At 41.9% G+C, this 27276-nt stretch overlaps 1 protein-coding gene across 2 annotated transcripts in view; it reads right to left on the bottom strand.

Moving 5' to 3' along the window:
* Positions 1–668: 668 nt before the first annotated feature.
* CPS1 (carbamoyl-phosphate synthase 1) overlaps positions 669–27276 on the bottom strand; it is a 93321-nt gene continuing 66713 nt past the window's right edge. For both annotated transcript variants that reach the window (XM_040561827.1, XM_040561828.1), the window contains exons 26-38: positions 26051–26245; positions 25435–25502; positions 23104–23179; positions 20065–20142; positions 18963–19070; positions 17730–17819; positions 16133–16303; positions 13431–13505; positions 10407–10505; positions 5588–5647; positions 4530–4642; positions 3846–3975; positions 669–2605 (exon numbers count right to left, since the gene is read on the bottom strand). In XM_040561827.1, the coding sequence (XP_040417761.1) occupies positions 2507–2605; positions 3846–3975; positions 4530–4642; positions 5588–5647; positions 10407–10505; positions 13431–13505; positions 16133–16303; positions 17730–17819; positions 18963–19070; positions 20065–20142; positions 23104–23179; positions 25435–25502; positions 26051–26245 (1362 nt within the window). In that variant the 3' untranslated portion in view covers positions 669–2506. The remainder of the gene's footprint in view (positions 2606–3845; positions 3976–4529; positions 4643–5587; positions 5648–10406; positions 10506–13430; positions 13506–16132; positions 16304–17729; positions 17820–18962; positions 19071–20064; positions 20143–23103; positions 23180–25434; positions 25503–26050; positions 26246–27276) is intronic.

Below are 27276 nucleotides of genomic sequence, written 5' to 3'. Positions count from 1 at the left end.
AATCTGTTGAAAGCAGAGATAAACATGGTAAAAAAGATACTAATTGTAACTTTTTTTTACACATCTGCATTGAACCCAACAACTGTAAGTATTTAAAAATTTTCCTATAGTGTCGGCCCCTTCGTTACTGCAAAGAAAAGGATATAGAGAAAAAATTAGCATTCAGTGTTGGCACAAGGTAAGCTTGGGGATGACTTCCTGGCTCCTCCTGACCTTTACACGAGGTACAGTTTATCTTACATCAGCTGGGGGAAACAAAAACTTTTTTCTTCAGCAGGGGAAGGAGAAGGGACACCAAAAGGAGATGTAGGAAAGCACAGCTCAGGATGATGTATGGGTCTGCTTAAGTGGGGAGCGTATTAGTGACACCTGCTTTGGAGGAGCAGGAAAGTGACTGGTGTTTAGCACCAGCAGCAAAATGTTAACCCTAATGCATAATTACAGAGTACTCAGCATATATTCAGCCCTGGTGTGTTTCTCTACTAAATTCCACTCTAATTTTATGAGAGTCTGTGGACACCAAAGAAGCTCTGGTTTAAGTACCTGCAGCTGCTGCAATAAATAACAGGACTGTATAGATAGATGTACACGTAGAGCTTTCTCATCAGTGCTTAAAAAACAACAAACCTTTTTATTAAAAAAATGAAGATTTCAAGAATGAGTGGCTGTGACAATCCAGGGCATTTATTTCATTTTCAGCTCACGAGGAAAGTTACAAAATAGAAAAAAAAGAACAAGAGAATACAGACATTTGAAGATGTCACTTTGTTCAGTACTAGAGGTAAAGACAGGCTGGGAAGATGTGAGATGACACCAGTTGTTAATGGGATTTTTGCCACTGGAAAAAAAAAAGTGCAGGATGCATTTAGAGAGTACTGCTTCATTAAGCACCGTTAGTCATTCCTTTCACAGCTGAATGGGTGAACAGTTGATGGCTCTGGCCTCTTCTGGATTGGTGGTTTTGTTTTTTGATTTTGTTTTTGTTTGTTTGTTTAATAACATTTCTACTCTAGAAGTGCAAAAGCTCTCCCTATGCACAGCAGACAGGATTGTGTTCATCGCAGAAGTTAGTCCTGACGACAAGCCCACAATCAGAGCACTTAGAATATCAACCAGATCAGGAATAAAGTCTACACCTAGCTCTAAATTTGGTCCTGGCACTCAGCATCAATTGTTCGGGGGTCTCCAGGGTACCCAAAGTCATCACAGCCTCTGTCCCTTCCTTTGCACCTTTCAGTAACAGCTCTCATCAGATTTAGTAACCTTCCTGAAATGTTTTAGCGTTAGTCCAACTTTGAATCTTCCGGCTCCAGGGTATACTGTGCACATACTGCAACATGGGGGAAAAAAGACAAATGTGTGGACCCTAGCTGGTAAACACTTAGGGGCAGGTACAGCGTCTGCTGCATACATACGTAGGATGAAGCACTGTTGGCCATGGAGCTGCTAAAGCCTTCTGCTGTGCTACCAGTACATGAGAATGTGCAACAGGTGGCACAGTGGGAGTCTGCTCTGTGGGCAGCATTTGCAGGCATTGCTAGAGCTGAAAAAGCAGCAGAGAAGGCTGGAGTGAAAGTGAAGGGGTCGCTTAGCTGCAAGGGTTAAAGCACTGCGACACTTTCACCTCATTCTGAGAAGATTCAATTTTAATGCCCAGTCACAGTACAAAGATGTCTTTGGGGAGTTCCCCACTTTTGAAGCCAGACACAAAGCTGAGAGCTTTTATGATACAGTGATGGCAGCTTGAATTCAGAATGATGAGCTAGAATTTAAAAAATAGTAATAATAACAGCCTGAAGGACTAAGCAAAATGTGGAAGCAATTCCAGTACACACATGTAGCCTCTGTCTCTCATCAGATCTGCAGGCTGCAGAAGAAGATGCTTAGCCAGAGTTAATAAAACAAACAAAAGTAGGTGAATCATGCCCCTTAGCTACTGCAGGGAATCGTGGGGAATTTGTGTTCCTTTATCTTTAAAGAGCTTCTATCACACCCAACACCCTCAGCAGTTCTGTACCATGACAGGTGTCCATGGTATAAGTTGAGCAGGAGGATTTCTAATCATTGTATGAAGTATATATTATATAAAGGAGCTACAGACCTTGCTATGGAAGTTTGGGGCCAGGCTACAGCAGTTCAGCATGAGAATAGCTGGGAGTATGGACCCAAAAAAGGTCTTTCTAAGAAACAGGCTTGGTCATCAAAAGCTACTCCCATATAGGAGCATTTGTATCTCCTTCCATCTCCTCTGCTATGGTGGTGTCCAGATCTACCCATCTAGTAAGTAATATTTGTTCCTAAGTGGAAATGGAGACAAGACGGTGGAGAGGCTGAGGAGAGGATGGGTTTCCAATGAACAATCAGAAGTATTCACTGGGAATTAGTTTGTGTAAGCTGGGAAGACAAACAGTGCAGATGCTATAAAATGCACGGTTAGGTGTACGATCTGAGATCCCCTCTCCCATGGTGCCAGAAGCAGTAAGATAGCAGGCTGGACATAGCTCTTCTATGCAGCATTTCCATTGTCAAACTGTCTGTAGTGGAAGAGACTCTTGGAGTCCAATTTCCCAGAGTATTTGACAGCTTCAGCAAAAAGCTTTGTCACCTGTCAATACAAAGCAGAGGAGGACTGAGCATTGCAAAGCCTTCTGCAGAAGACTAAGAGCAGGCACCACACTTCTACACCGTCACCCTGGAACTGCCCTGTGCAGGTCCACTCCTCTAGTCCATCCATACTGATACCAATTTCAAGGTGGCTTCACATAGCTGTTGGCTCCAGCATGCTGGAGCCCTCCTGCCCATCTGGAGGGATGTAGAGCTGCTGGGCTGCTTTGGCAAGACGGTTCTGTCCCGTGAGAGCTGTTGTTCCCCCTACCACCCAAGCCTTTAAGAGAACACAGGGCTGTTCTTCTCAAACTCAAACTCTGTAATCAAAAGTGCTCACCTGCATCAAGCAGGTGTGGTAATAAATTTTGGCTAGAAGCCCTGTTTTGGCTGTCAGTGTGTGTTTTGCTAGGAGGCAGAGGATGGGTCTTCAATTCCCCATTCCTGCTAATTATGTTTGGCATTATCCTGTCTAGGAACTTAGAGCTTGGCACTCCCTCTGCTCTCCACTCACTCCAATCACAGCAGAAGATTTTGCACAGCTGGACACAAGCTCAAGTCACTGGGTTCTACATCAGTGCCCAGTGAAATCAAGGGGAATTTGGCTGCTGTGTGAGAGCTAGATGAGGTCTTTTTGTGACAGTTGAAGCCACTTGCAAAGGAAGTCAAGCTACCCTGGGCAGCAGGAGTCCCACTTTCATTTCTAAATATGCCTTCCCCTATCAGTACGTGAATGGGGTTTGTCAGGAGCTACAAACACATAACAACTTGCAACTAGGGACTACAACAGGACTAAATACACAGGCAGCAATTCCGTTTGGATGGTACTCTGGAACTGGATTGACCCATGGGTCATTCAAGAAAGCTCAACTACATCCTGCTTGAAGCTTTAAGAACCATGAACTAGAAAAACACCCCACTAAAAAATTCTTTCCGTACATATTTTAAACATGTTGCAGGGAATCCTGTGCAATAAGTTTGCTCTGAATTGAAAATGATACAGCAACAATTACAGCTGCATTACAGGACCCAAGATAATTTTTTCCTCTATGTTCGATTTTGAGCAATGTTATTTTGCATAATAACAAAAGGAAAATACACTCAAGCAATTGTGTTGCCCTGATTTTCTGGCACATTATTATTTATCAGAAATAATGAGGGTCCAAATATACTGGAATCTAGTGCTTCAAGTGCTTCAAAGCTCTGAAGGCTCCTGTGACTAAGAACAACATGGGAAGTACCTGGAAGTTAGTGAGTAGAGCAATCCCGCTGTCAATAGCCATCCTCCGGATCATGTAATTATCATGGACAAACTTGGTGTTGCTGTTGGGCAGGTTAATCACCAGATCTATTTTCCCATCCCTTATCAGCCTGAAGAAACAATGCACAAGATAGTATCACAGTGTATCTTGCTTAATGAAAATCTGTGATGAATACAAAGGCATGCAGGTAAACAACACTGAAAATTTTCATTCGCATTTGGTTTTTGATGTCAAGTCTTACATCCCAAGAAGGGAGGGTTGAGGCACTAAGCCAGGACTCGAGAATTTGGGCTTTATTTCTGTTCTATTCATTGATACAAAGCAATATTCGGCCTTCACACAGCTCAGAACAACTCTGTTAAAGGTGGGATGGACAGTTATTACAGGCTACATATCTAGATCCCACATACTTTTGCACTGAAACGTAACATGGAGCAATACATCCATGCTGTATTAAATAGGACTGTTCAACGAGATGTCCGTTAATTAAGCTAAAACCTCCCTGCTGTCCCAATTCCAGGCACGATCAGGTAAAATTTTTGCACTGAATCCTGAAGTCCCGTTAAATCACTATAAGTGATCCCAACAGGACCACAAATTTGCCCCTTGTACTTGATATCCTGGATGTTAATGCAATTTCAACAAGGTGAGAATCACTCCTACCTCCTGACTGAAGGGAGGCTGGGATGCTGGTTTTCCTGTGATGGCCATGCCACAGGGTTTGCTGGGATACTGTTTGCATTGAGCCAGTCAGAGGTTGCTTCTGTGGCATAAAGCTGTTGAGGGAAAAGAAAAGGTTACCGTGTGCCTCATAATACGGAAACGTTTCATTTAACTCATGTGAGTATGACCCAACACACAAATCTTGTTGTCAGAGGTGATTTTGGATGGCATTTTTCATCACAAGGGCATCTCTCCACATAAAGAGACACACACAGAAGAGCATGACTTTCCCAACTTTCTGTTATCTATTGTCTGCTGATGGATGACAGTCAGTGAATAGTAGTAACACATCCAGAAACTGTTAAGTGACTTAGGAAAACCTAAATCCCTCTGAATTTCAATAGGGCTTACGTTCAACTGCTTATGACTTTTTTTGCCCTTTTTTTTTTCTTCTGCCTGGCACTAAGTTTTGAAAGGCAAAACTGTAAATCCAGTAGTTACACTAATGCCACTGAGGAAAATAGTGCTTAAATACTTAATACTATAAACCTCTCCCCAGTCTTCTGTGGTCATGTTGTTAACTTTCAGTAAGTATGTGGATTCAAAATGATGCAATTACAAAAGGGATGTAAACACCTCAAATTTCCTACGTCTGCAGCTTGTGAGTATCACTGAAGATGAAGCACTGTGAAGACTTTCTCTCCATATAACAAGAAAGTCTTTCTTCCTCTTCCTGGCTTTTTTTGTTTGTTTGTTTCTTGGAAAACTTATTTTTTTTAGTGTGACACCCTGGCTGCTGGCAGATAGCAGAGCCAGGGTTGTTCTTGCCATGACTTGTGACTTAGGCCTGCTTGTTCAATTTAATGATCATGAAAACTTTTAGTTGGGTGATACCTACTGACTTGACAGATCACTCAGCCAAAAATCCCTGTTGTACTTCGAAAGTTTCCTTTTTTTCTGTCTCCAAATAAACTCCCAAGTTCTCCCATTCCTATGGAAGGCTGAGTACATTTCAAATTTTGAAAACTCTCTAGCTCTAAATAACTGAAACCACCTACCTTGAAGCCCTCCTCACACAGCAGTTCTGCTACACTGAGGAATTTGGGGCGGAAGGACTTCTGAAAAAGGAAAATAATTAGATGAAGTATCAAAGCTAGGATTTAGAAACAGGATTTTGTATGCCAACACAGAGTTCCTCCAGCCTGTGCAGAGACAAATACACCTTTCTGTACTCAGCATGTGTATGCACACATGGCTGAACATGCCTGTCCAGTGCCATTCCAAGAAAACTGTCTGGATCCCAAAGCCCAGAGTCACTCTCAGCTAAGACATGTTTCATTACAACACCAGGGCGTTCCCATATTAATTTCTACTGCAATTACAAAACAGCCCTGTATATGAAATACTAGAGTAATTGTCTTCTCAAATACACAAACCAGAGTCTCTTCTACTCTTAATTAAACATCTTTTCTAACACTGCTCAAACATTTAGCCTTCTATTCTGGCAAACAGCATGAACAGGCATTGGGCTGCCTATGGATGCTCTGTTTGCAGATTACCATGACGAAGAGCCCATATATACACAAGTTCATTTTTAACTCCCATGGCCACATGGAAATGGCAAACACAAAACCACTCAGGAGACAGGAACACCCTGTTCCCATGAGGATGTGAATGCCAGGTACTTCGGGCACCCGTGAAAGATTCAGGCTGCACACCTAGATCTAACATCATTTAGAAGAAATAGAGATAAGATGACCTCCTGTAGACACCTGCATGTGAACAAGCCACTTTAGAGCAACTGATGAGCAAACATTTGATCCCAGCATAACTTTTGTCTGGACGTTGAAGGTACAGCAATGAAAAGATCAGAAGCAGCACACGCCCTACTCACTGCCAAGCCTGGCTGAACCTTGCTTATAACTTCAGCCTCATACGGCCATTTTGCAAGTCAGATTACTGCAAGCTCCCTTCTCAAGCTACTCATGGCTTAACCTTTATGGCTGAGTGCAACATTTTGAAGGTTGAACTATTTCCTACAAAGAAAATGAGTCAACAGGGTTTTTTTTTTTGAGCAGTATAGGCTTTGGAAAGAACCTCATTCTGAAGCCATCCTGCTTTCTACACTAACTGGAGAATATAAATATACAGTGTGACAGGGTTGGCAGCTTCCCAGCCAGAGAGAACCGTTCTGCCTTCTGGTCAGGGGGCTGGCTTTCACAACAGTATTATAAACTTATATCAAACATGTACTGAACACTTGTGACACATAAAACAGCCTCTCCATGAAAAGAAATTACAGCTGTCAGCTCGCATCTGAGCAGCCTCAGATTTACAAGCTGACTGAGAGAACTTGTGTAAGAAGCCATTAGTTACTAAAGGTGAAAAGTACAAGCAGATTTATTTAGTGGAAGATATTTATTGCAGAAGAATTGTATTCTTTTTCCATTATAGCAAAAGTTCTGCTATAACCTCTCTCTCATGTTTGCTAGCATGCCTTGCTATTTGTAGAGGGCTACATCCTCAGTTCTTTAAACACCACTACGCCAGTTCTCACTAAGATCAGGCTCAAAATGAAGCCAGCTCATCTTCTGTGCTCATCTTGAATTCTGTATCCAAATCCGCCGTGGAGCATGCTACGCTTTCCATACTTAAGGAACCAAGGGAGAAGGTTACCTTGAAACAACAGACTCGGAGTGCTGGGATTTAAAAATAAAATACTCCATTAGTGTTTTCCGCATCTCGTGGTCACCACCACAGATGTAAGACAGATGCACTCCCTCCCAGAGATAGCGCTGAATAGCCCAATCAGGAAAGAAAATAAAATGAGCTTTTCAACTCCTCTTGCATAAAATATAAATTATTTGATGGCAGACTCAGGGTTTTAGCATCACAGATTTCTCTGAATTGTGAAAAGAAAAGAGGTCAGATTATCATCTCTCACAAACTGGCAGCAATTCTTTCGTCTAACAAGAAAGCCATGCCCCATTTAACCTGGGAGGGCACAAGGCCTCTAAAATTCTGGGGAACCTTGATGTTTGCAATGCAAGGCAGTGCTCACAACTGAGGAACAATCCAGGGGGCTTGTGGTCCAGGCTGGCCGCCATTCCAGCTGGTGCTGGCCAGCAGATGTGAAGGAGTGTTTGCCCGCTTGATCTTGAGGATGACTGCTTTGTTAGCAATAGTTTTGAGTGGCTACTGAAATAGGATTACCACTGGAATTGCAAACTGTGAGTACATCAACATGGAAAGCTCTCAGCAAGGCTGGGTACAGTACCTGAGTTCACTACTCTTGATCTGCAAAATACCCTAGACCAGAACATTTGCAAGGAAGCTAAGATCTTCCTCTCTACTATTATTAACTGCATCTATGTGACTTTTGTCCTCGCTTAGGCAACTGCCTCCCATCCCTACATAATTAATACTGAGGACAAAAATGCGCGCTACACTGAATAACTTCAGTATGTTGAACCAGACACTTCTGAGGGAAGCAGAATTTACCACCATTTGGCTTCTTATTTCTCTTCCTGAAAGACCTAAAAATCCAGCCTAAAAAAACAGAGAAAGTAGCTAATTATAAAGTAATGAAGTCTCCAAAAGGGGAGTTTTGACCTGACCATCCACAGCAGAGGAAATAATAGCACCTGCAGCTTGAAAGCCAGGGTCTCCACCTCATCAGCCCTCAGAGCCATGCAGTCTTAAATATTGAGCAGTCATGGAGATTGGTGTCCTGGTATCTGCCCTTCTGAACCTGTATTTCCCTTCTGAGGATGCACTGCCACCTTTGCACTTTGAAGCGTATGACCTCATGTTTGGGATTAAAACAAGAACCAGGCTGCTGGCGGTCTCTGCCCAACCTGTGCCTCCTGTCTGTGCAGCGAGGGGCTTCTGTTTTCTCCAGCCTTTACTGAGGGAAGACCACTCACAGCTTATGCATCGGGTCCAGGTCAGGATGTCAACCTTCCCTTCTTACAAGGTTTAATTTCTCCTCTCTGTCTGCAGAGCTGGCAGATTTTCAAGCAGACCACTGAAAAGCAGGTAGGCGACAAACTCCAGAGTGGTACAGCAATAGCTGCTTCTCAGCACTGCCTTTACACTTCTTGTTTCAGAGTTTAATTATGTAAGAAATATGCCGAGATGGAAAGAGACATTTCATCAATTGACCTGTTGTTTTTCAGACTCTTTCCCAAGAAAATGAACTGTAAACCACTCATTACAAAAGACAGAATCTTGTTATTTTTAAAAGGTTTGTGGGCTTGAGCTTTTGGGGTTGATTTTTTTATTACTTTTTCCTTAAGACCTTTGTACAAAGAACATTTGGCTCAGTTTAAGAGACACTGACACCAAAGCTACATAAATGCTTTCCACAGCTAAAATTACTCTCTGCTGCCTGTTCCCTTTTAGCTGTTATCAGGAAAATAAGCTTAAATTTTAGACACTGGGCTCTTCCTTCTCCTGGTTTTTTTTTTTTTTTTAGTACTGCAGTGATTAGATATACAGGCATCAACTACCCAGAGTCTCATACTGAAGTTTTAAAGCAGGTAGCAAGCAAAGACTTTTTTGCTAATTTGATGTAACTTAGAGCAACAGCTTCAATCTGTGTATCTTTTTCTTTTTCTTTTCTTTTTTTTTTTTTTTTTTTTTTAAGGACTAAGTGGTGATCTGTGTTAGCAGAAGTCATGTTCCTTCCTGGCCACTTTTCACACACGTCCCTTACATCCCCTGCTGGAACAGACAGCCCAACACATTTTTCACACCCCCGTTGTCTGACAGGAGAATTCATGGGCTCTACTTTTTTGTTTATTGGCTTTATGCAATCATGGCATAAAATTATTACCAGCACAACAGGGATATGGCAGGAGGCATTCAGTTGTCTTTAAGCAGCCCAAGAATGTTATAGTTACAGAGGAAATGTCTGATTAATTTTTTTTTGAGTAACATACATACACCTCAAAGTTTATAAGTCTATCTACCCACAGCATCCCCTACCATTGGTAACTATGCCTCAATAAGGATTTAACCCTTTTTGCTTTTCTGCCTGGCCACCTTTCCATCCTGAAATGCATATCCTTTTTATTGACACAACACTATGAAGAGAATGGGGCTGTCCTAAAGCTAACCTATCGGGAACTCACTCAAGTAAAGGCTCTCTGCAGAAGCCATTGCACTGGAGGACATTCCTGAAATTACACTGTTTTAACTTGTCGTCACGTATAGCAACTGTGAGGGATGTAGACAGCAAGAGATGAAACCCTAGACTCCAAGGTCTGCTCTGATATGGAGTCACTGGACCTGTAGGGTATATATCCAAGATGTGGTCCCAAAATTTCTGTCGTGACTCCAGTGAGGAGAGGAATGCAACAGTGCCATACCTGGTGGAGGTACGGTGGCTTGACAGTGTTATGGCCACATAATAACCTAGCAGCAGCATGTTTTTCGCACTGCTGGATGACATTTCAGCTCTGCCTGGAATTAAATCTGCCATTTATGGGGAAAACTTGGCAGGTCCAGCTTTGTGATATGGAAACAGTGCGCTGACAGGACGCGGTTTCAATTGGTTTCAATGAACAGATCATCTTTATGCATTATTCCTTTCAGAAAGGTGGCTTCTAATTTTTCAAAGCCTATGCTTACAGTGATCTGAGGGTCCTGCCCTCAGCAAACTCTTGCAGCTTTCAGTAGAAACCACCAGGAGCCACAGGAAAAAACACTGGGCCAGCCCCAGTAAAGATCTCCCTATTGTGTTTGTTCCTCTGTCTCAATGTACTTCCAGACAGATTGCAGAGGAACACATTCACAGACGTGTGAACGAAAACAAGACAACAATTACTCAGTTCCTCTGTCAGTCCTTCCTCAACTTTGGTTTTTAGGAGTTACCTGGATTCCGATCAAAATTCCTTTCTTAGGAAACGTAAACCCAGTGGCAAGCATAGCTTTCTGGAAGGCAGAGTACACATCCTCCCCGAAGCATGCAACCTAGGAAAAGGCACAAAGAAGAAGGCATGAGGGGGGAAAAAATAAATACAAAAACAACCCAAGAACAGTGCTTTAAAAAACAACAAGATGAAAATATTTAAATATGCTCTTTTGACTTCTTCAGGCAGAATAAGACTGCTTCTGCACAGAGTCTGCAGGCATGGGAAAAAATAAATCAGAAAATCATTGCAGACAAATCTCAATTTTAATGAAGCAATAACGAAGGAATAGACAACACTTTAGTTTCAAACGGCACACCAAGGAGTAACAGCAATTGATTTTGCTGAGTTATGTGAATGCAGCACACAGCTTCTGCTCCAGTGTTTGTAAGTGCATTAAAAATGCTTAATGTTATATAATGCTTAAATACCAGTGAGTGTTCTGCATGCAGGCGTGCTTCTGTGTGTGGACACAGCAAACTCTGATAAAACTGCACTTGTGCTGTCATGCACTCCTGGAAGTTTCTTGTGAAGATAAGCCACAATAAATAAAAATGTTTTTCCATTAGAATTTCACAAACTCATGAAATTCAAGCAAAATGCCAGTATGTACTGAAGAAAATAACAAAAAGAAATGTGCCAATTCATAAGATATTTTTTTTTTTACAAGTAAAAACCTGATAAATCATTAACAGTCATTTAGCAGTTCTCCATCGCTCAGAGCTGCCTGTGGAGTTCAGTTGCTTACAGACCATCAGATGATAATGATTTCTGCAAGAACTGAGCTGTGTTCCTTACCCAAATCTGGAATTCTGATGACAGAAAGAGTTTTTTTGAAAGTTTAGGAAAAAAAAACAGCCCTTGCCTTTTCTGGCCAACTCCACACTTGTTGAAAAACAGGCAGAAACAGAAAGCATCACAGCTTTTTCTCTTTGAAATAACAAATCTACACACATATACAGATGAGATAAAGAGGCTGATTGAGAATTGCTCTCCCATTTTCCTCTTATGGTCCTTCCCATCACAGAGTGAGCCCTCACATTCATGGTCTCACTGTTACCACAGTGAGCAAAAACCAGAATGTCACGTACAAAGAACAAATGGTGATTTGCCAGATCTTCTGAAGTGGAAAAAAAAACACTATACAAACAAAAATCCCACAAGGGAAGGGAGGGAAAAAAAAGTCATGACAACTTGTTTCTCAGCTTCTCTCTAAAAACTCACCCTTGAGTGTTCAGTATGTTCTGCTGTGCTGATTTCCTGAGGGGTTATGCATCTCCTAGACTTTCTAGATGGTGGAGAGTCCTACCCTATATGCTTGAGCCAGGGGCTTTCACCCTGCCAGGAGAGGATTACCTAATATTACAGGGGGACCAAAACACCCACAAAACTTGAAGGGACCCTCCAGGACTGTGTCTGCTACTGTTATAGGAACCGAGACTTCCAGTAAAACACATCTCTCCCAGGTAGACGTGACAAATTCAAGCCCAAATCAAGCCGTGTGTTAAAAATGTCTTTGAGGAATAATTGAGCATTTTACCCAAGGAGAGTTATTATCCTTACTTCACTCATAAGAAAGACCTTCATAACTGTCACATTTTATGGCATTTGTGAATATGGATCTTTCCAACTCATAAAAGTTAATAATCCCTCCCTTATGACCAAGGTAATCTCTGACTCCATATAAAGCACAGAAGGATAATTCTTGCCCTTAGTTACATTTTTATTCCTTCTTTTGGGGGTGGATGGGGGCAAATGTTTTCCGTGTAGTCATTATTGTTCTGAAAATAAGGAAGTCACTTGGCTTTTTTCTGCCCATTAACTACATTGAAAGGAAATCTTCCGCAATACTGATTTCCCACACGTTAAAAAGAGCAAAATAAAGTAATTCTGGAGAGATGTAGGAGACCTAAGGCTGTTCTAACCATCTATTTGGGTCTAATGAAGTTTCATACTAAAAGGGTAAGTCTTTTCTAACAAAAACAGCTCATGGAGACATACCCAAGCTCATGTCAAATGAAGCTGCCCAGGCTCTGCTACCTGCCTAGCTATGGCAGAGAAGACCTAATGTAATAGCTTCATGATCTAATCACTTCCCAAGTGGGCTTTCCAGAGAAAAATCTGTTATTGCAACTCTTCTCAAGAAGTAACTGAGCAAGCAAGTTTAGAGGTATCTTGGATATGTCTGCAGAAGCTCTTGGTAGATCAGGAAGAACTCAAACAAACCTCTTTGTTCCATGTGAGCTAGTATCTCTTCAAAAGGTGTATACAGAAACATGTACCTCTTGAAAGGTAAGGGCTCCCATCAGTGCCGAGCCTATTCAGGAAGAGGAACAGCTCTGTGCCTTTACAGTGTGCTGTTTGTATGCCAGACACATTTCAGAAGCACCTCACAGCCCTGCTGCAGAAAGAGCGGGTAAAGCAGCCCCGTCTCCCCCTCGTCCTGCTGACAGCCAAAACTGCAACCATTGCATTTTATTCATTCTTTCTCACCTTTTGCGCCTTGGGACATGTCTTGATGGTTACCAGGCAACAACAAAAATATCCCCACGTGTAGTTGTTGCCTTTAAGTAACTAGCATGTTCCAAGACCAAAGGCTTGTGACCTGGAATCTCGATATTGCTATTCTGGTATGTGCCAAGGGGGGGCTGGAAAGCTGAACTTGCTTTTCTGTCAGGAAGCAGGTAATTAATAAAATGGACTGATGCACTGAGAACCTCCCAGAACCTGACAGCTCTCAGACAAACTCATTCCAGACTGTCACACCAACCAGGTCCAAGTCAGTGAGTCGACATGCAAGTAAAGAGGGACATCCAGTGGCTGAATCAATCGGGTTTTCCAGGACAATGTGTTTTTACAGATAAGAAAGATGTTTTCAATTTTCCGAAGAAGCTACAGATGCCATTGTGATTCAGGCAGCAATAAGATCACTTTCAAAGATTCATGTTTACAGACGACCTGTTAAAAAAAAAAATCTAAAAGATACCTCCCCAGTAGAGGCCATTTCACATCGCAGAACAGGGTCAGCATCTCTCAGTCGGGTCCAGGAAAACATCGGGGCCTGGTAAGAGAAAGAGGGTGGGCGTGAGAAGGGGATGAACCATATTTAATGGATCAGTACAGAAAAAAAAAAAACAGCTACATTTTAAGCGACAAAAAGAGACAGACATGAATTAATCCAAAAGAAGCGCTGGTCAAGGCTGATAAGCAAAGGAGTACTTGGCAAAGGAGCTTCCCCAGCATCTCGATGGACTGGAACAAATAAACACCTATTTCGCCAATAAATCTTCCTCTTAACTATTGCAATCTTGCTCTCTCGCTCACATCCTGATGGCAGATTTCTAATCTGTGATAACCCACTATCATTTTTAAGACACATTTTGAAACATGAAGTGTGTGAAGTGTTTAATTCATGAAACAAGAAGAGATACTATCTGAAGCAAGTAAGTTTTTCTGAGAAAACATTTCTCCGGGAGAAATTTTCATCCACAGGATCAAACCATTCCACAGGAACACACTCTTTTGGTGGAAAGTAGCTGAATCTTGGCAAACAATTTTCACGTCTTTTTATTCTCTCCTCCAAAAAACACGTATCACTACTTCTCTGACCTTTCATAAGGATATGTTATAACTCCTGGTTATCTTCATGATTATTCTGAGGATATAGGACACTGCAGTCTTTGTTAGCCTCTGAGATCTCATCTAACTTGACTATGAAACAAACAAAAAAAAACAAAACAAAACAACTCCCTCATAAAAAGCCAATGACCACATGTTGCAGATATTCCAAAACAACTTGCTGCTAGCAAATAACTTCCTATAGAGCTTCTCTATCTTAAACTACTACAGGTATTTACATTAGGACAACATCCTTGATGCTTAGAAAATATTCTGCTTTTAAATCCAGAGACACAATTCTGTGCTTGGAAGTCTCTGAGGTAATGCTGCAGACAAGACAGATGCTGTTTCACAACACCTAACAATGACCAACTAAAATGTGACAGCAGAATTTCTCTGAGAAAGGTTTGTTGATAAACATCACCTGTCTTGGTGAATTTTAGACCAGTTTTGTTTCTCCTGTAAGGGAAAAATTTTACAGTAGCCAACTCTACAGTCTTAAGCTAAGCTCTGACAGTCAAGGTGGATCATTTTTAATGCATATTTTGCCTTGAAAGGGAACAATCAAGAAAAGCCTTCCAACCAGTTCCCTAAACTTTTGTCTGCCACAAGCATGAACGTGAATCAGCAGGAACAGACTCTGGTACTGCAAATAAATCTTATTTAAAAACTTAGTCAGTGATGCTCTACCCAGGATTTAAACTTAGTCAGGCTGTACTTGTGTCACTCTGAAAGCAAACATGGCATAACAGTATTTCAGTCACTAAAGCTAAAATGGTGGAAGTTCAAATTCACAAAGGAGCAGCTACATCGAGAAAGAAACCAGTTTCATATTCTCTTTTCAGAGCACTTAAGAACTGCTGGAGAAACAAAATTCCATTTCCATGCAAATATTCCTAGCAATAAAACCATTAGAGGACAAAAAATATGACGCTCAAATAACAAGAACCAGGTTTAACAGGAATATTTTTCAAAGTTTAGCGTTTCCAAAGGCATTATCAGTTTTTTTACATCTGACAAATCCATACAGAACACCAGCAGTACAAAAGCCTTTGTAGTGAAGTTTTCAAGAACGTAGCTGGGTTTTCTGTAGCCCACACTCCCAGGAGAAACCAAACTCTTGACTGGTTAGCTAACAACAGCACAGGAGCCCTAAGCCTAAATAATTGAAATCTATAGAAACGAGACTCAAGAATAAAAAAATCTCAGATTAGAATTTCAGAAAAATACTCATCTGTGGCATCAAAATAAAATGTAAAATTACTTCCAGGCTAACTGGCTTGCCAATAACCTGAGATGGCTTGGGTCATGGATGTGGCTTGTATTTTAATAGGTCTGAAGATTTTATTAGCAGAAAGATGTTAGCTATTTTCTTTTTCCTCAGTTTTCACTTACTATGGGAACTATTAAAGCTGGAAAGCGTCTGTATGAACAATTTTCATTATCAATCATGTTTTCTGCACTGCTGTTCTAGATTTTTATGATTAGGTACTTCAATTAATTCTTTTTCTTCCACCAAGCTTTCAAAAACATCTAAAGTACACTTTGGTATCTTGGGTGCCGTATAAGCTCAGTAATTAAGAAGAGGGAAAACTTGGCCCCACTGAAAGCAAAGGATCCAATACTTTCACCCCCTTTAACTAATTGGTCATACATATAAGGGAGATCCTATGCATCCAACAGCCCACACCCCAAATCCTGAACGTAAAATCTAGCGGTACTCAAAACATAAATTTGTGCATGTCCAAACATATTTCAGACAGCGTTACAAAAAAGCCTGAACTTCAGTATTCAATCCCACAAGTACGTATTTTTCAGGCAGTTTAGAAACATAATTGAGTGGGTTCAAAGTAAGAAATAAAAGGAGATTGATTTTGTTAATAAGCACTGGAAATTTTTCCTTTGATGTCTCTAAAATTCCCGATGTACGTTGTAACAGAAACTGGAAAGGGTCAATTTGGCCCTTGGCTAATGAGTAAATTGTTCTCCAGGCATTACAATACTATAACCTATTAATGTGATAAGTGCTGACATTGTTTTTGTTCTTTTGTGTGCTTTTTGAAACCATACCTTAATCCCAATGTATTTGGAGGGAATAATGGGCTGCTCCAGCGTGGGGAGGGTTGACTCGTTAACCTCTTTTCCAATCATCACTTTCGTGGCCACATCAATGAAATCCACACCCAGAGTCTTGGATACAAAAGGGAAGGAGCGTGAAGCCCGCAAGTTGCACTCTATCACCTGATGGGATTATAAAGGAGAAATACCAGGGTCAGGCACTGTGCAGTGAAAAAACAGATTACTTCATGTTTCTGGAAATCAGTCCTTACTCCTCTTGGCAGAGATGCTCTTCAGATTGCCAAATAAGAGGCACAGAAATGGTGTTTGGTATTACAGACACCAATGAGGAATGGGAAGTGGACAGTCTGAGACAGAAGGACTCCAGGGTTCCGCAGCTGAGTTTCAGCTCTGTTGTCTGAAAATTAGACCCCAGATTAATTTAGAAATCACTCTGGAAATTGTGTTGTACCATACCCTAAAATAGTGCACAAGAAGCAAGGGAATTTATGCACCTGTATTAGGTACAAGCTTTAGAAGCCCACCTTCTTTTTCCATGGTAATGTTACTTCCCGAATGCCTGGGCTACCACTCATTACTGACTTTCCTCATCTACGTTTGGGAGTCATTCAGTGACCCAAGCAAGAAACAGAAGTTCTGCACCCTGCTGAGAAGCACACCACGGAGTTCATTAGCAAGAGAGAAATTGCTGTAAGTTAGAATGAAGGGGTAATGAACCAGGGCAAGACTAGGTAAGCCAGGACAGGAGGAAAAAGAGGGGTTATCCAGAGAAAAGGCAAACACCACTGAGGGACAGCAAGGAAGGAAAGACTCCATTCTGTCCCTCTGTGGAGTTTCTTCTGTTTCATGGTTATTCAGGAAGGTGAAGAACAGTTAAGAACATTCTTCTTAACTAATAGCCCAAACAGAATCTTTCACCAGTACTCTTCTATACCATGGCAGAATTTCCTTCCATTCACTGCTTCCTCAGTCAAACTGTTGCATTCCTCTGACCTTCCTCCATTAGCCACAGAAAGCTAACTGTTACCCATAAAGGGTCAGACATCTGCCGTACTGCTCTTACTGATAGCTTCTAAGACCTTACTACGTAGGAAACTATCTTAACAGCTTATATTAAAGGCTTAAACTCTGAAATTGTCTGTCTGTCTTTCCATTGACACGGAAGACTTATCTTAACAATCAAAACAGCTAAAGATCAGAGAGTATAACAGAGCTGAAAGCAATGATATGCAGTTTATAGGATGAGACACAGGTCTCAGTGCTGTCCATCACACTAAACACTGATGATTTGTGGAAGGACAAAAGCCTACAGTGAAATGAAGATATTGCTGGCAGACAATGCAACCAGACTCACTTCGCTCTCAGTGGCAGCACTGCACAGGCATGGAAGGATGTTCTCCCCCAGCCAGGCAGGGAGAACTGCGTGTCACAGGGATGACACAGGTGAGCCACACACCATCAGACAAGGCAGGTTAGAAACCCACAGCTGGGACTGCCACAGAGCTTCCGTGACAGGGACTACAGGAACCACGCACCGAGCTATCCAGAGCAGAGTCTGATTTCCTTCGACAGTCACAAGAGCTCTTACCAGCACATCATTGCCTCGCACCAAGAACTGAATGTTGAACGGACCAGAAATGGCAAATGCATTTGCAATCTTCTTTGTAGCAGCTTTTACCTACAAAAAACAGTATGTGTGTGGTTATTATATATGAAATAAAACCCTACAAAGCAGCCACAAGTCAATAAATGACCTCACGTGTATTTCTTTAAATCCCATCTCTCTGCTATAGCATAGCTTTTCACTATACCCTCATTTTGGCAAGAGCATTATCTTTCAGAAGCAAACAGTGTCAAATCTGTCTGGTAATCCAGAGCCTGGGGCTCCATTTGAGGGCAGAAGTAAAAACGCAGCTTCATGTGCATGTGAGAAGGGGAGAGAAGACAGAATAAAAGCCTGTCCTGTCTGTTGTAATTCCTACATTGCACACTGGAGCCTGTATAACTCTCTTTGTGAAATAATGAATGATGATGTTTTGCCATTCGAGACTAACTACTTGCTATTACAGGCACCCCAAGAGTCTTCCACCAACAAGCCTGTCCTATCACAGATAAGTGGAAGGTGTGTCAGCAGAAATACTCTGGAACAAATTGGGAGAAAACGCTATGGCCATATTTTCCAAGTTGTCAAGAAATCACACCATTTCAGTACAAGTGTTTGAATAGCTTGGCTCCAGAAGATGGCTTCCAGAAGAAGCAAGGCCTTGAATATTTTCATAAATAGAGTTCGAACACAGGCAGGATGACGTCACAGAGGACTGCACATTTTGTTTCGAAAATGCATGTTGACAGCTAACTCTGTATTACCAGGTTTATTCTTCAAAGAGGAACAAGTCAAAATTAGGTGAGGTTCATTCATTCCAAAATCCCTTCCAGAAAAGGCAGGCAGCTATAAACTCATGCATCTGACCTAATCACTTAAAGACTAGGAGAAGCGGACCACAGCATACTCATCAATTAGACACTCCTCCACTGCTATGAAAGTTTGTCCTAAAAAGGATGAAAAAAAAAATCTAAAAGCATGTACCTCTACTCCTAAATTTAATGGGGTACAATTCAGTTGATCAGTACAGTGCAGTATGTACAGTAGAGCCATTCACAGGGTACACACTTAAATCATATGTTTGCAGAAATCATATTGACATTTAAAAAGCATTGTTGATTTGATTTCTCCTGAATTCCTCTAAGTTCTCCCAAGCAAGGAGAAAGGTGATTCAAACTCTTATTTTCCTTTTCTTTTCAGTGCAAGAGGAAAACCTACCTTCTCCAAGGCTCCCTGGCTAATAGTCTGTGTGGGTAACATGAGAGTGGCATCTCCAGAGTGAACACCTGCATCCTCCACATGCTCTGAAACAGCATGCGAGATAACCTGCATACAATAATGATACAGTAATTAGTCCCCTCACACACTCTCATGAACTGTGCCCCCAAGTCCAAACCCTCTGCTGTGTACAGAGCAGCAGTCTCCTGAATAGAGCTCTATCCAAAAGTCAAAAGAGATGGGTCAAAAATGGAATCTCCCAAGATTTTGGGAAGAACAGGCCTACAGCAGACACAGGGCATAAGAAAAAGAGGATCATGTTAGCGTCTTTCATACTGTGGTTAAGCAAACTGAAAATGATAGAAGCTACCACAGTCTGGAGATCCTATGACCCCCTCTAACACTGCTGACTCAGAAGGCAAGGCCTCATTAGGCTTTAAACCAGCTCTTTAAGTTCTCCTTGCCACAAACACAAACAAGTTGTCATTCCCCATCATTTGTAAACATTTGCCTACTCTTTCATGGGGTTTTTAAATGTGGAGAAAAACCAAGCAGGGGAAACTCAGGCCCTAAGGTTTTAAGCTAAATGACTTGCATCAAGGTGCACTACCTTGATATCCAAAAAAGACAATGATCCTGTCTGTTGGTTAAAAATGAATATTGAAAACAGTATTTCTGTTAAATGACAAGTTTGTGAGGTTGTTTTTGGGAAAACTGTATTTGATTAGTAACGACATGCAAGGTGAAGCTGTAGTAATAAAACTGTGGTAATACTGTAAAACATGCTGACAATTCTGATACAAGTCATTTGTGAAGCCAGTGATTTGTGAATCCAATAGAAGTTATATCCTAAAGGATTCAGGCATGTGGTTAAACAATGTTTAAAACAATTATTTAGGTGTATACAATAAGGTAGGCTGAGCTTTTCAAGCATAATGTTTTTGGACCTCAGAGGAATTCATCTTTTCTTGTTTCTCTTCTCTTCTAGGCACAAATCCATGGCTGTATAAAATAAATCATTAAAACCCACATATTTTTGCAAATTGTTGATCTTTTAAAAAAAAATAAAAGTTTAATATTAATGAAAAGCAAAAGTTCTTACTCTTCCTGCCTTGGCTACAGCATCCATTTCCACCTCACGGGCATCTTCAATAAATTTAGTGAGTACCACAGGGTGATCCTGTCATGACGACAAACCAAAAGAAGCAAGCTTTTAGTTGAGAGTATTTGTGGATCATCCAAGTGCTCACTACTCATCACTGCAAAACCTTTGGAAGCAGAATCCCACAAGGCCAATCTATTAATATCCTTATTTCCAAAGATTAGCGAACTTTGCCAAGGAAATAATAGGGGGAAACTTCGCATAATTTCCCCAAAGCCACTGAAGCACTCCATAAAGTGTCACCATGACAGTGAATATTTGGGGAAAAATGCAAAGAGCTTTTAGGTGAGACCATGACAGAAGGAACATAGTGGAACACTTGCATGGATCCAGGGACCTCTGATCTTGTCTCCCAAAGATGTTCCTTACCTCTAAGATCTTCAGTTTGTCTGCGAGCCTCACGGGCACCTCACTTGCCTTTTGTTATTTCAGTTAAACCACATATTTTAGTCAACCTATCTACTCCTTTCTCATTTATCTGCCCGGTTTCTTAAGTCTCCCAGGGAGAAGTTGCCACTAATTATAGCTGGCCATGAATGACCCGTCCTTGAGTTTCAACACGTTCCCTGGTATACACAGTTTTCCTTCCTCTTCCTTCTGCCTGTCTCTGGGATGCCAGCACACACTTCTCCAATGCTTTCTTCTCCCAGGCACTCACTCCAGTAGATGGTTAAAAATCTAATCCACGTTCTTCCAGGCCAGCTTTACGTCTCAACATTTTATCTGTCCCATCCACTATTAACTGTCTGTTATTTATTAGAGAATAAAATGGAATAAATGACAGCCTATGCATGCTCAAAAGGCTCCTCTTGAAAAAATATAAAGCAACTCCAAAAGTTACAAGACACAATTCCTTACATTTATCAGTGCAAGGGTAAATTCACAGGCAAGGACAATGCCACAGCCTATGTTGTTTCATAAATTTAGTGGCCTGTGTCGTGTAACTTTCTGTCTTGCTGCAGTTTTTCACCAGGAGATTTTATATGTGCACACAACCTTGTCTATTCCAGTCTGTCTCAACTCTTGCAAGAAGTTTGGACTGTTATTGACAACATAAACACCATAATGAGACAACACCATCACTGCAAAGTGGCTAAAACAACACATCGCAGGTCAGGCACTTTATCTGGAGATGCTTTGTTGGGTGGAGCAAAAATAGATAACGCTTTGTAACTAGAAAGGTGAACTCTGTGTCCCACACAGATGCTCACATTCAGTTCTATGCTCACAGGTAATTCAGTGGAACCAGTCACGGCCTATAAAGCCTTGACGAAGTTAAAAAAAAAAAAACTCCTTAATTTAGAAGCAGAATACAGTACTTTTGTTCTGTTGTGCTTTTTGCCTGCTTAGCTTCTACTATACTAAGGCTGTTGTCAGTACAAATATACTGCACGAAGAAGGAAGTCTTCCCTTTGCAGTCTGACTACACTAGCAAAGATTTAGCATGTAAATCTAGCATACTTTTCTGCAGGATCAAGGCCAGAGTACCCAAAACCTCACGGTGTGGCCACGAAGTACAGCTGGTTGTGTTTGCAGCACGCATTGATGCCTGATTTGTGCAGCAGGACTGGCCATCCCAAGGACCCCATGCAAACACCCACTCTTTTCCCCAGGAAAACGCTCCCACAGCTCCTCTCCTTCAGCTCCCCATGGGGCCTCCTGTGCCAGGGCTCAGACCTCTCAGCAAGGAAGAGCATCATTGCCCAATTAAAGTTTATCAAGCTGTGACAAGTTAAGCTGACCAAGGGTTACTTTCGTGGGCACTACCATCATAAAGATGCCCACAGAAAGTGTTCTGTCCCACTGAGCACTGCTGTCTGCTTTGTTTCTGTGAGCGCATGGGGAAATACAAATGAAGCACAGAGAGAAGCTCAGTGTTTTGGGTGGCTGAGCATCGCTGAAAATCTGTTTTCCACCACTGTTTGCAAATGAAACTGAGTGGTCTTCTTTCTTCCACATTAACCTATCCTTCAGGATATTACTGCTTTGCAACGTCTCTCCATTTGACTAGCTCTTTTCTTACCAAAAGGTTAAACTTCCATCATTTGCCTCATACATTTAAAAATCACGTTTGTTTTTTTTTCTTCTTGCTCAAACTTAAGAAATCCACCACCTAAGAAATCCTCTGAGTAAGCAGCAATGTGTCTGCTTCCTTAGCCAGTTGTGTTTTCAGAGAGCTCCTCTAACTACTTAACTCCAAGATTCCCCATGAGAGCAGTGTTTATGGCATTACAGCACTTTTCTGAACAGGGATCATTCAAAAAAAAAAAAAAACAAAAATAAAAAATGGGGGAGAGGTGGGGGGGAACAAGAAAACAGGCCAAAAGGCCAAGCCAAACTCTGAGGCTGTTGAAAGGTCAGACTCCAAATTCTGTATATTGTTCATTCGAGCTCAATCATTTCTCTTTTTCCTCCTCCCACACTCTCAGCTCTCCAAACATCCCTTATACACTAACACTGATAGCAAGGATAGAAAAAAAACTCAGGCTTTGAGCTGTTTTACTATGTTTAGAAGCACTCAGGTCTTTGGGAAATTGCTCAGATTTTTTCTTTTCTAAATTTCAGTGTTCTAGACCAAAACCTTCCCCTTGCTGGAAAGAAAGACACTAAAAAAGCAAAAATAACTTTTAAAAACATTTAGAACTGACACCTTTCATCTTCTGCTTTACATACTCTGCAGATCAGTAATCCCACTGGATTAACAGTAAGCAAGCACCAGTCTGCTTCTGTACCAACGGAAACTCAGTACGTGATTTGGAGAGCTAAATGCCATAGCAAAAGCTTGCAAAGGTTCCTGCATTCAAGATCCACCCTTTGGGGAATGAACGGAGGGGTCAAACTTGAATTTCTCTGGCTCCTCCCCAGGCAAGGAAGAGAGTTGGGAAAAAGCAATACAGAAACAGGAGGAAAGCACAGCACGGGTGGAACAAACACAGCAAACACAAAAAGCAAAAGCAGTGGCAGGGCAAATACCAGTACCTGAGAGACTCTTGTGGCTTCTGCTAAGAACTTATTCATTTCATCTTCGGTGAATACTACATTCATTGCAGACCCACTGTAAGAATGACCCGCAAAAAAAAAAAAAAAAAAAAAAGGTAAACCAAAACCAGATCATCTTCCCTCATGATGGTAAGGGAGACATTACAGCATTAGACACCCCAGCACAACTACCTTTATGTGACAGGCTAGCTGAGCAAGACCCTGGCTTAAGCTACCTGCTCCTTCTACTCTGGACTGAAAGAAAGGCAGAGCTGGTACCTCACGAACCTCCACCAGCCTTCCAGAGATGACAGGTGACCTCCAGAACCATGACGAAAAATCACGCAACGAACTGGAGCTGTGCAGCCTTAGCACTGCTGGGAAATCCCCTTTCTGACCCAAGCTTTTGAAGCTCCCCCTAAGCTGGAGAAAGTGGCTAGTCAACCACATATCCCCGCTCAAGATCCAGCCTCCTTCACCATATTGCGTGGCTTAGCTGTGAGCTCATGACAAAACAGACTCTTTGCCCACTGTCAGCCTGATTGCTCTTCAGTGGCCAGGCCACTGGTGATGGTTGTGACAATACAAATGCAGGTGACAACTGACTGCTCTTTGCTGGCTGTCTTCTTAGACTATAGGGGAGGGGCACAGCAGATACAGACATGGTGTCTGAAAGCTACTTTGAAATGTAGCTCTCTGTAGTATCAGACAGGGATTTGGGAGAACATGGATTGACAGTAGTTCAGTCCCTTTGAAAGGCAGGATCTTTTTAAATTTATTTCTTAAGATCTAACATTGCTCACTTCTACTACTGCCACTCAGCTTCCCCTTTGCTTTGGTGGGTATGCCCACAGAGGCTGTGGGGAAAAGTGAAGGAAGGACCTATCCCATGAAATCAGGCCCTTGAACCTAAGATAAATAGCCATAAGTACCTACATGCTTATACTTTATTGGACTACAACTTCAGCTGATGTAGATCAATAGAGTTCAATTAAATCCAGGGACCTATGTCAGCCGCACCACTGAGGATGTGAACGGGTGCACACGGTACATAAATGGTGGGGAAATGCATTTAGTTTTCAAAGGCAACTGGCAAATATTAAAGGCCATATCTGTACAAAGGATGAAGAAGTCTAGCTGTGGACCTGCTGCTGTTCTGCAAATAGAGGCCAGGCTATATGCTGTGCAAGGGCTTTTCACTCTATATTTCTTCAAGTTTGACATTCTGCAGTTTCATCTCCCTGAAATTCCCCTAACCTTGAAATGCTCAAAATACCTTGGAAATACTGTGTTAAGAAATACTTACATGGAAAGGGGCTATGCTTAATTTGATACAAATGGAAACAACAGGCTAAAAGGAGTGTGCCCTAAAAATCTAGAAAGTGACATCAGGAGCACTTTCTAAGTTGTCCTCCTGATCAGAGTGCTGGCTTTTAACTTTGCTTTGCAACTCCACTGCAAGCTTCAGAAACTGAATAGAAAAGTCACAATCAGCAGTCTTCTAAAAGATATTTTCTTGAGGTTGAACATATATGAAATGCTTCTTTTTTCCCCTGTTTTAAATGAAAAGATTTTTTTAGCTCCCCTGAAAATGAATATTGTGTCTCCTCATTTTGATATGTTTCTTTTCATATGAAAAGGATCCTGTCTCCAATTTATTTGCACTTGTAAATTGTGCCCGGCAAACTGCCTCTTTGTGCCTAGTCAGCTATGAAGAAACTCCTCACAGAGAAGAGTGATCATTCAAAACCTGTGTGAGCACTGATGTAACTTCTTCAAAAAGTCTAGCTGTTGGAAATGTGCAGTTCTGTACAATGTCTATTTAAAGAAAAACAGCTGCCACAGTGTAGGGACATAAAACATGCCTGTAAGCAGAGAAGCTTGGCAAATAAGAAGCCGAATTCAAAAGACATGCTGTCATTTTCTGATAACAGATGTCAACCCCAATAAATGGCCTCAGCACACTGCCTTCTGTTTTTCCTGGTGGCAAACAATCTTCTGGCTTAATTGTACACGTAGGCTCAGGAACCTTAAGGAGTATCCCAGATGGCTCATGTTTTTGGTCTTCAGACATGAAGAAGGCAGTTCAGCTAAACAAACATTCTTAGGATTGTGTTCTGCCTTTGATCTGTGCCTGATGGACATAAGGGAACCATTGGCTCCCTTTACTGGTACAGGCAGTCATTCCACCTGTTAAGACTGGCAGCTCTATGCTGCATGTACCTAGCACAGTGTATTCCAAGTCCCCTAAAACAATTCTCTCCCTTGACTCAAAAAGGCTTTTTTACTTCATACCCCCCAGCTTGACGAGCTCTGATGTTTGAGCCTTACCTCAGAACATAGGAAGGCCTCAGCAAACATGGGTAACTCACAGAGCCTGCAAATTCAACTGCATCTCTCTAAAGACAGGGAGGGAAAACATGCTGTGAACAAGAACATATTTTGAAGACATTCCATAGTATCACTCTAACTGCATTTGCACTTGAAATAAAGAAAGATGTAGGGGACTACAGGCTGGGCTGAACAGAATACACAGCTTCTCTGTTCCAGAGTTGTCCTCTTCAGAACCTCCCTGTCCATAGAGCTTCACTGGGGAAAAAAAAAGGTGCTGACATGTCTCTAGTCCTTTGCAATCTCCATGTAATTGAGTAGTTTTCAAGGCCAGCAGGATAAACCAGAGTAGCCTGACAGTGGTGCTAACATTTGCTGGTTATATATCCCATGATGTGTGAGGATAATATGAAGACACTTCCCTTCCAGCTCCCATTCCCCTCCCATACCTGAGCTACAGCAGCATTTTGCAAGGATCAAAAAGTTCTTCAACATGGATAGCAAAAAAAAGTCAAATATCTTCAGAATCTTGAAACGTATCAGTAAGTTGGTCCCTCCAGCAGATGCTCGCAACACCTAGGCACTTTATCGTTTCCCGGATCATTTCCCAACTTACCAGAGTGCTGACTGCCTTCCAGGGAGCCTGGGCCACACGCAGCTCATCCAGAACAGCTGAGAAAATAGAGCGATCTTCTGCCCGGTCAATCTGCAAAGGATTCGTGCCAAGAATCTTCACTCCACTCTGGTACAGTGGCACTGCCAAATTATTGGGAATCTGCCCACCTACAGAAATAATGCAACCACTGCATTCCTGTTGGCAGAGAGAAAGAAGCACAGTCACGTCCAAGTTAGCTTAACATTAAAAACTGTTATAATTAGGGACCCAGCGCATAGATTATTCATTTTTAGATTGTTATGAGTAAAGGCAGATGGTAACTTTTCTGATCCAGAGGTACCCAGATTGCAAAGTCTGATTCAGAGCGTAGCCTCTCTAAAAACACACTATCCTCCTTGATGTCATCAACATGCAGCAGTAACTTGAGGTCAAATTCCCCAGGAAACCAAAGGAGTCTGCAGTGTTCACATCCCTTTTGATATCAAACCAAGATTCTATCATTTCTGCCAGAACCACAGACTACTACCTTATTTTCATGTCATGTCTGGGGTCTTCTGCTTTCCCAGTGAGAACAAGCACAGAGCTGACACATGCTCTCTCACTTTGCAGAGGAAAGGAGCCATGCTACAAGAATATCACAGCCTGCAAGAAAACTCACAGCTCTGCTCACTGGGGGCAAGTCTCCCTCCCTTCCTCCTGCATGTGCGGACATGGAGACCTTCACTTCAGCCAAGTCCTGCTGCAGCCACTGGACACCATAGCATGACCACACGGGATGTTTTAGGTCCTCTTCTCTCATAGACCAGCTCTTCAGAGAAAGCAGCCTCTCCCATGGCCAGGGACTGCCAGAGCAGCAGACGTTTACAAAAACTCTTTTGTACTAGGGTTGCAAGGCAGTAACCTCCAGCAGAGGGCCAACAGAAAACAACTGGAAGACTTCTTTTTCCCCCTCCCATGCCAAGAGCAGTATTTGCTAAGCAAACACCCTCCCCTAGCCCCAGAAGGCAAGCTTTAGGGAGCCCTCACTGCTGACCCCTTGCTGTCCTGCACAGAGCAGGGCCTAGCTCACCAGAGCCCAACCCACCAGGCAGCCCGTGGTGGTGAGTCAGGATACATTCAGCTCTTTATTTTAATTTGTCTTCATTATTTGTGCCTAGCTCTTTGTTGCTGGTAGCACACTCCACAGTAAAAAATATTTCAGCCGAACTCTCACACATGCTCATTGC

Source organism: Cygnus olor, chromosome 6, assembly GCF_009769625.2.
Source record: "Cygnus olor isolate bCygOlo1 chromosome 6, bCygOlo1.pri.v2, whole genome shotgun sequence".
NCBI lineage: Eukaryota > Metazoa > Chordata > Aves > Anseriformes > Anatidae > Cygnus > Cygnus olor.
This window is presented reverse-complemented; position numbering and strand designations above follow the sequence as displayed.